Source organism: Gallus gallus, chromosome 8 (genome assembly GCF_016699485.2).
Source record: "Gallus gallus isolate bGalGal1 chromosome 8, bGalGal1.mat.broiler.GRCg7b, whole genome shotgun sequence".
NCBI lineage: Eukaryota > Metazoa > Chordata > Aves > Galliformes > Phasianidae > Gallus > Gallus gallus.
In genome coordinates, this window is record NC_052539.1 from 18694575 (window position 1) to 18704243 (window position 9669).

A 9669-nucleotide genomic window follows, 5' to 3' on the forward strand; every position below is an offset into this window, starting at 1 on the left:
ACTGTGTTATAATCTAATTTGGGGGAATTTATAGGCTGGTGTTTTCCTGAAAGTCAAAATGAAAGGCAAAAAGTCATGTTATCATCTTCATTCTAGGGAATTTTTGTACTTGGGCTTATAAAAGCAACTTAACAGAAGTTTAGAATTTGAAAATTGAGTTATTAGCATCAAATTTCCCTGGAAAGTTGACTACAAAATAGCTTGTGTCAGAGTTGCAGAAGAAATAAGATGTGTTCTGATAATGTTTCTACTTCTACTGGGATTGTGCATGCCTGCATCTGAGCTATGCCTTTGAGTCCAACTCAGAAGGTCTTCTAAAAGGAATGTAGAAGTCATGCTGCATTGCCAAGAGAGAACACTGAACTCAACTGTGGGCAGATGCATTAAAATACAAGATTGGAAGAACACTGTTCTTAAAGTTTGGTTTTAAAAAAGAATGAAGCCACAAAATGCTGCCACACATTCAAAATAGCAAAATGCTGAAAGAATATCTAAAAAGCTTGTTGGTAATATGTATACCTTTTTAAAATACATCTGGAAAATACTTGTGGCATGTAATTCTGTGATGTGACCCTCTAAGTTCTTTGCGATGCATTTTGATGGTGGCTTTAACTACGCATGAAAAACAGGAGAGATTTTTCAAGTTAAGTAAACTAAATCACACTGGTAAAACTTTGAAGTACATCTGTAGCCCTGGTAATGTACTTGAAAGTCTGTTATCTTTATCCACAAAGTAAACTGTCTGCTCTTTACACAAGAATGTATCTTTATGTAAAGATTATTATTTCTGAAATAGGAAGAGTAATGAAGAAGCTCAAAGAGAGAGGCGGAGAATATCAAGTCTACTGAATATGATGGAACCAAGTCTTCTGCAGTTCTATGTTTCAAGACAGTGGTTAAATAAATTCAAGACTTTTGCAGAGCCAGGACCAATTTCAAATAATGACTTCCTTTGCATGCATGGAGGTGAGACAGTAATGGTATCATTTGAGAAGAATTTGCCTGTCAACTTGTAGCCATATAGGGATATATATTTGTTTTGCTTAATTAAATTGTCATATGGCTTGGGTTGGAAGGGTCCTCAAGGATCATCAAGCTCCAACCCTGCTGTCACAGGCAGGGCCACCATCCTCCACATTTAGTACTAGACCAGGCTTCCTAGGGCTCTGTCCAGCCCGGTCTTAAACACATCCAGGGATAGAGTATCCGTGACCTCTCTGAGCAGCCTATTCTAGCACCTCATCACTCTCATAGTTAAGAACTTCCCCCTGATATCCAACCTAAATCTTCCCTCCTTCAACTTAAAACCATTTCCACGTGTCCTGCCATTATCTACTTCTGTTCGTAAGCTCCCTTTAGATACTGGAAGGCTGCAGTGAGGTCACCCCACCAATACCAAATTATGTAATGAAGTAATTTAGCAAGTTTACATTATAGCTACTTATTCTTAACTTCTAGGTAATTTTTATTTCTATTTTTTTTTAGTAGCTGTCTAATTGGAAATCATACTGTATGAAGTCCTCCTATTTTTTTCTCTACACACTTCATTTTGTATTTAAGCATTTTGTATGTAAGCTTTCTTGTTCCTCTTTGAGAGGAACAATTTGCCTTATCTGCTTTTTTTAATAAACAGTTATATTCCCATTTTAAAAATCCTGTCATTTTGTCATCATCCACAATGCTTCGGTCTGCCAATATTTTTCTTAGCTATGTGCTAGAAGCAGTGGAAAAGTTTTAAATTGATCTGTTGGAGAGCATCCAGTAGATAGAGGTATTGTAAATAGAGCAGTAGATGCTATATTTTGTATAGGAGCATAAAAACTTACTTTGTGCTAAGTGCTAATAAAAATTAAATGCTGCAACATAAACTATTTTATTCTTATACCTGTTCTCTAATATAAAATGCACGTGTATTAGAATTGCATTCAGAGATGCTGCACCTGCTGCTGAACCAAACTTTTAACATAGGGATACTGTGCCCCTGTACCCATTCATAGTATGTGTATATGGGAGCCATTGTGGCTATGCTTTTCCTTCTGTGTGGCTGCAGCAGATGACTCTCTTCTTGTACTAGTGCTATAGCTACTAGATTTTCCCTTAATCAAAGAATCCTGTTGCTGCTTACCATACGCTTCAGCTCAACATTTCTGATTCTGCAAGCCCCTCTATTTCTTCTTCCCTCAAAACTTCAGTGCTTTCAAGAATTTGTGTTGTTTGAAGTAATTAAAAAAAATGTCTATAGCAAGTAAATCTTGAGTAGACACTTATGTAACTTGTTTACTTGCATAAACAATAATTCAGCACTTGTACCATTGTAACTGTGTACCTTAAGAAGTATTTTGTAATCAGTATTTTAAAGAGGATTCTGGCCCTTTAATTTCTCCTGTAGTTTGCTTCTGCTTCTTTTATAAATTTTTTAACCTCATGAAAACCTACAGTTAGAGTGGTCTTACTGAATGCAGTAATGTGTTTCAGTGTGATACAACTTTTTTCACACGATCTCTTTGATTTCTTTGAATTCATTGAAAGCAGGTATTCATCTAGTAAGTTGTAGTATAAACTCTCCCAAAATGCCTTAATATGGGGCTTGTAAAAATTGTCTTTCTTTTCTGCTTCTGCAGGAGTTCCTCCCCACAAAGCTAGCTTCATAGAGGACCTGGTTGTAATGCTACCTCAAAATATATGGGATAATCTGTATAGCAGGTAAGTCTTATAGTGCAACTGAAAAGATCAGTGATACAGTTTGAGAGAAAATATGTACCAAACAGCAAGGTAAGAGTTCTGCAATTAGTATCTCTGGAAAACTTGTGGACTCATCAATGTATCTTTAGTCAGACAGTGTTCTTCAGAGGTGCGATCTTAGTTTAAGAGCAAATATGTTCCACGCAGCGCAGTCAGACTTCTAGAGTTAGTGGCTCAGAAAAATACAAGTACTCTAAGTACAAAGCTAAGTGAAGGGATGGCAAACTGCCAGTTTATATAATTTGCTTGTACAAGGTAATTCTAGAAGTCAACATAGAGTAGAGTGGTACTGGGATAATGCTTGAGCATTAAATTAATAAACATGTATGGTATGTGCAAAATGATTCAAAGTAGGTCAGAAGCAGTAAGCTTTCAAGAGGTATTCTGAAAGAACTCACCGTAACAGCTTCCTGTTCTCTTATTGCCTGGAAACTACTTTTATGTTGGCTTTGAATGTATAGCTTCAGCTGCCAGTACTGCTTCAAAATAACTTGAGTATAAACGTTCCATATTAATATTCCATGCTTTTTCATCTAGGTTAGGTGTAAATGCTTGCTTATAAATGAGGGATTCTTAAGATACATATCCTTTTAATGTAACAGAAAGCTGCAGAAGAGCTTTGCTAATCAGCTGCAATATAAGGCCTCTGTATTGCACCTGCACTAAGTAAACTTGGTTGTTAACTTCTGACCATGTAAGCACTATAGCTGAAGTTCTGTTTGTGTTTTGGTAACCACAAGTGGAAAAACAGAAACAGTATTTTCTTCAGCTTATTTCCACTTTCCTAGACATACTAAATTTTTCCTCCAGCTAACTGACAGTTATGGAGTTCTCTTGGTAAACTCTGATGTTGAACTTAAACCATGTGATAGAAAGGTCTAAGTCCCAAAGACAGTAGGGTACCTGAGATTTTGAGAGTAACCTACCAGGTAGAGAAAAGATATGAATGTTCAGCAAAAATAATTTTTCCTTTTTGTCTGGTCTCCTGACTAGCACATATGTGCTCTTCAACACAGAATAGCTCTGAAGAAACTATATTTTGCTTTTTGTCATATTGTTATCTGGGAATTATAGAAGAATGTGTGCAATGGCCGCAGTGGGTAAGAAGAATTTAGTGTGGAGAAAACGAACGTGATGAAAGCTGACTTTTACTGACACTTTCATACAAGAATCAGTACAAGCCCAGACACATTTATTTTACTGCTCATCTGGCAATACACTTGTTAAGTTCCAAAATCTTTGGAAATAGAATTGCTTCAACATGAAATAGCATGATCTATACTGGACCTATTTCATTTAAGACTTGTGGACTTGTCCACAAGACTTAAGATTTCATTCTGAAGTCAGCATTGTCTCCAGTAATGCAATCTAAGTGGTAGGTGAGTGTTTTATGAAACAGCTTACTAAAATGTATTAAGTTAAGATTATTTAGTGGACTGAAGAAAACAATTGTTTTATATAAAGTGCTATTGGACTCAATGCTTTAGTTTTCAGTTAAGATAGAAGGTTTCTGTATTTAAGAAAAATAACATTCCAGATTCTTTATTGATTGTTGAACTGTAGTTCTAAAAGGTGTGTGGAGGTTGGAGGAAAGGCATCTTTAGAACATCTAAATTAAGTTATGTTTAAATCCAATGCCTTCCATGGCAGATTGTTTATTTACTAGGTAAACATAGTTGTTTCCACTCTTGCTCAAGAAATACTCATATTTGGAACTTCGCACAGAGTGCTAATGTAATGTAAGGCTTTGAAATAGAATCTGAAGTTTTGAAGAGAAGCACAACTCTGACAAAAAAGAAATCAAGTAAGATGGCTCACATGGAATATTCTTATCTCAACAAGTTTTTCAACATAACCTTTGTGCTGTAGAAATACATCTCTTAATGCTGCTAGCCATTCATGGGTTTTTTCTTCATCAGACTTGTAGGCCAGTGCTGCCTGTGTTCCTAATAGAGCATATATACATACATCTATATATTCGGTGCTTCTCTGTAGCAGTGGCCCTGAAAACCTTCATGTATGCAGATGCGCACAAAAAAAATAAAAGGAGGAGAGATGCATGGAGAATAGCTTCTTCAGAACAAAACTAAAAGAATGTTAGAGACCTGTGTTGGAATAGTAGTGAGCTGATGAAGAGCTTGTCTTGGAAATGAGAAACAGACTACTTCCATAAGCAGTTTCTTAGAGTTTTTAATAAAATCACACATGGTGTGTGTATATGAATAAAACGGAATACTTGCTCACCAACATGTTTTTTTCTATAGTAATACCTTTTGAAACATCTGACATGCGAAGAATTTGAGATGGTTTAACTGGCCTTAGGTAGTAAGAAATTGGAATACGATTGTCTTAGGATTAAGTACAAAATAGTACTAGGAAGGTAAATGATGGCAATGGTAGTGCCACTGGAATGCATCGGACTTCAGATACATGTAGGAAGCTGACACTTGTAAGAAGGATCATGTACCTGTAGACATCACATGTTTTCCACAATGTTAATGTTGTTTTCATGTTTGGTGGTTTTTTGTAATTAATTTATTTTTACTGTCACCGCAGGTATGGAGGAGGACCAGCGGTTAACCATCTGTATGTTTGTCATACCTGCCAAATAGAGTCTGAAAGACTTGAAAAAAGAAGGAAAAATGAATTGGAGATGTTTATTCGGGTAAAAAAATAAACAATTCTTATTCTTCTTTTCAGCATCACCTGATATTCATCACTTGACACAAGGAGTTACCAAAATTTCATAGGCAATTTCTGTAACAAATGGACTTCACTAAACGTGTATACCTGTACAGAATCCTTTCCCTTCTGTTAATAACAATGTTCTTATGCTATCTCACACAATTGTTTATACAGAAATATGCTTTAATAAGGAGAGCAATTTAAGAAACACAAAATATTTTTTCAGTAGCATGGAAACTGAGTGCAGCCACATAAGCAACTTTTCTTCATACGCTGCCAGTAATCTGTCCTGTGCAAGAAAATGATCTCTAGTTTCTATAAATAAATAAGATTTTAGGAAATTTGAGGCTTTAAGAAATATTTTTTTGTTAAAGAAACATTTTTTTCACTGATGCAGTTAAGTCTGAGGCTCTGTAGCTGTTTCCTGTGATTTTGTGAGAAACTTGAACAACTCAAACTGATATTTTTATTTATTTACTTTAATAAGGAACAAAAACCTTAACGTGTTTTGACTAAAGGAAATAAAAAGTTGTGAAAAGTCCTAGTGCGTGAGCTCGTAGGGCCTGTTCAGAATATTGAAAAACAAACACAAAAATATAGTTTATCTCATAAAAAAAAAACTTTACATAAAACTGATAAGCAAATCTTTAAAAACACTTTTATTTTACAAAATTAATTTTTCAGCTTTCTTCTGCCATGTGAAAGTTCGACCTTTATAGTAATACAGTAATTATGTGGTAGCATTTAACTGGTAAGCGCTTGTGCTTAAGATCCAGTCTGCTCTTTTTGTTCTCAGGAGAAAGAAAGTTCTTGAGTAGAGAACAAATCATTTTTTTTCAGATGAAGGCTACCGCTGCATCAATCTCACCTCAGGAATTCACCAAGGACTTACTGTCCTGATGGCTTGTAGTTCTTCAAAATGTTCTGTAGCAGTATAATACTATTTTGTTAATAGTTAGAGTGGTTGAAAGAGTTTAAAGAAAAAGAAGCTAGAAAAACAAAGCTCTTTTTTCCTTCCAGCTTTATAGGGCATTCCAAGAAGAAGAATCTCCATCAACTTTTTACTGCATCAGTATGCAGTGGTTCAGAGAATGGGAAGAATTTGTAAAAGGCAAAGACAGTGGTAAGCTGTGCTTCATTTCAAAATACCTGCTCTTTTCCTATTTCTTGATACACAGTGGTAATATTTTTGCAGGTTGTTTCTACTTTGGTAGAGAGATGGAGGAATAACAGCAAGAGAAGGCAACAAAAGTTCTTAGAACAAGCATCTAAGACATTGGTTTCATGGGTTGTAAATATACCCAGGAAGCAAACTACAAAGTACAATCAAATGTTGGTTATTAACAGGAATGGATAATGGGATAGCTGTGGAAAGAACACATTTGTGCTGGTGTGGAGGGTGGTGGTTGTTGGTAACAACGGGGATGCAGTTATGAGGGAGGATATATGTTGCAGTACAAACTGATAGATAATGCTGCAGCTTCTGCAGGAAAGGTGATCTTACTGGCACAGCAAAAACCTGTAGATAACGTAGTAACAACCATAACAATACAACTTGAGTATTCTTCAGGTGTCTCTAAAGATTTGAAATGGAAGTGTTGATAAAATGTTCTACAGTCTTACCTGAGTTTGTTTTAGAACAATTTTGCTAGGGGTAAAAATGAGGATTAATTTGTGTTTGATGTTGCTTGAAGACTTACTGTAATCATGAATGTTTTGGAAAACTTCCTCTTATTTAAAATTCTGGTTATCTGTTAACAACTTAAAACATACTGTGAGGCAGTACAAAAAGCAAGCAGTAGACAAACTAGTTATTTCTCCTTCCTTTTGAAAATGAAAACTTCAATCTGCTTTTTGTTTTTTGCACTCTTCCTAACCATTCTTTCCATCACAATAGATCCCCCTGGTCCTATTGATAATGGTAAGATTGCAATAACAAAATGTGGAAATGCTGTGCTAAAACAAGGTAGGTGTCTGATACTAGTGCATCGTTGGGCTCCTTGTGATATATTTGCTCAAATTCAGTAGACTTATGAATTCTTATCTCTAACTGTTACGGCGAAATGGTGATACTTAATGAATCTGCATTCTGTTCCTTTTCAGAAATAAAAACTAAATTAGGAGTGCAGTTGAGAAATTGGCAGTTATTCAAAGGCTCTTTTTTTTTTTTAAGAGAAATATGCTCTCAAAGAATTAATATGTGTAATAGGCTAATCCAAGTGCAGATGATAGTTTAAAAGGAGATGCACAGTACCTCTAAAATGGGCAAATTGTGCTTTTGGCTTTGTATCACTTTGTTTTTGTTGGGTTTCTCTTCTCAGAGTTGCTTGGCTTTTAGATTGTCATTTATCTGTGTGTAGTTATTTGAATCTTGAAATTAATTTGAAATAAGAGCTGCTTCTAATAGAAGGCAATCTTACTTAAATGTTGTTGCTCTTTTTTTTTTTTTGCAAGCTTCACTGTATATTGCAAATGTTCTCTAGCATGCAAAGATATGTTTTCTTAATTATTCTTTAGTCAAATGGTTAAAACCAACCATCTATTTGGAAAATTTTGGGTACAGAGAAAAATAATATAATGTGGTCATCTTTATGAAGATTTCGGGCTCCCTATGGAAGCATAATATCAATATCAATATATTAATTATATATAATATTTAAATTGCTCAACTTACTGCAATGTTAAAATTGAGGAAAAAATCTAGCTACCAAGTAAAAGTCTATTTAACTTAATGCTTCAGCATACAGAAGGGACCTACAGGTGGCAGTCACTGGCGGTCAGTAGGTCCAACATGAATCTTGCCAATTGTGAAATGTAAAGAGCATACTGAAAACAGAATGAATTCTTGCACCCATGAGTTTTTGTAGTACATCTTAGTGGTTTAAGCTTTTAACACAGAAATTAAATATATTTCTTTAAACATCTGACTTGGATTTGGTAGCTGGCATAGGAAAAAGTGTAAATTAGATTATTGTTAAATTTGAAATATATTCTTTCTTTTTGTATCTGTTACAAACTTCAAAGAGTCATGGAAAGATCTGTTTTAAATAGTAATTAAAACTTTTAAAATGCTTGCAGGTGCAGATTCTGGACAGATATCTGAAGAAACATGGAATTTTCTTCAGTCAATCTATGGTGGAGGCCCAGAGATTATACACAGACCACCTGTTCCTACAGTAGAACCTGATATCTTGCAAACAGAAGAGAAGATTGAATTAGAAACTCATTGTCTGTAGCTACTGAGGAAAAGACGAATTTGTAAGGAATCCAGCTTCCTTACAAAATGCCCAAAATACATTCCTAAAAGTTTTATTCTCTTGTCTATTGGAGGCACATCTCACTGGGCATTACATTAACTACAGAAGTGTAAGTTCAAATATATATTGCAATTTGTTTAAATGAAGACTGTTTCTCTGTTTTGGAAAGTGTGTAGTTTGTTCTTCTTGGAGTGTTTGGTCAGTGGAAAACACTGTCATTTCTGGACTTTTCAGTGTAAGTCAAAATCCTGTTATATCCTTAGACTTGAAAAAATGGGAGCAAAGTTCTAGAGATGTTATGTAACCCTCCTGATTGGGCTTCTGATACCTATGAACTTCTGCCTTCTTAATTGTAAAGTCTTGACAATGCTAGGTATAAGGAGAGTATATTCTAAATGGATTGCAATCAATGATAAAGAAAGAGAATTTTAATTTCTTAAATGCTCAGGAAAAAAATTCTCACTTATTTTGCACTGTAAGTATATAAAATGAGTAACATCCAAATACTTAACATATTTGAATGGATCAAACATTAACGTAGATTGAATATTGTTTTAGTCAGCGAATGTCATAAGTTATTACCTGCTCAATTTTGCATCTTTAGGCTTCTGTAACTCTATAAACCTGCTAGCGTTAATATTTGTGAGAAAAAAGATGTAGTCTTCTCTGGGGTGATGTTTGAGAGCATGAAATGTGAAATGTAAAATGATTATGGATATGAGTGATATAAATTTCAGAAGTTAATTTGTCTGGTCTCTTGAATTATATTCACAGATAGTTGCTTTTGAAGAATTTCATTGTATTGTTCATTGGCATGATGACCTATAATGTGAAAAGCTGGATAAAATGTATATATTGCAAAACTTTACTAAATGAGTCAGATGGGAATGCGGAATGGCACTTACTCTTTTCTTTGCCTGATAGTTACCAAATAAGCAGTGTTATTCAAGGCTACTTGGTTGGTTTTTTTTTTTTTTAAAAAAAA

At 34.8% G+C, this 9669-nt stretch overlaps 1 protein-coding gene across 11 annotated transcripts in view; it reads left to right on the plus strand.

Moving 5' to 3' along the window:
- The window catches only part of USP33 (ubiquitin specific peptidase 33), a 34830-nt gene extending 25258 nt beyond the window's left edge, over nucleotides 1-9572 (plus strand). For all 11 annotated transcript variants that reach the window (XM_004936670.5, XM_004936671.5, XM_004936672.5 and 8 more), the window contains 6 exons: nucleotides 797-966; nucleotides 2622-2703; nucleotides 5299-5407; nucleotides 6448-6550; nucleotides 7325-7393; nucleotides 8506-9572. In XM_004936670.5, coding sequence (XP_004936727.1) covers nucleotides 797-966; nucleotides 2622-2703; nucleotides 5299-5407; nucleotides 6448-6550; nucleotides 7325-7393; nucleotides 8506-8663 — 691 coding nt within the window. In that variant the 3' untranslated portion in view covers nucleotides 8664-9572. The remainder of the gene's footprint in view (nucleotides 1-796; nucleotides 967-2621; nucleotides 2704-5298; nucleotides 5408-6447; nucleotides 6551-7324; nucleotides 7394-8505) is intronic.
- The last annotated feature ends 97 nt before the right edge of the window (nucleotides 9573-9669 follow it).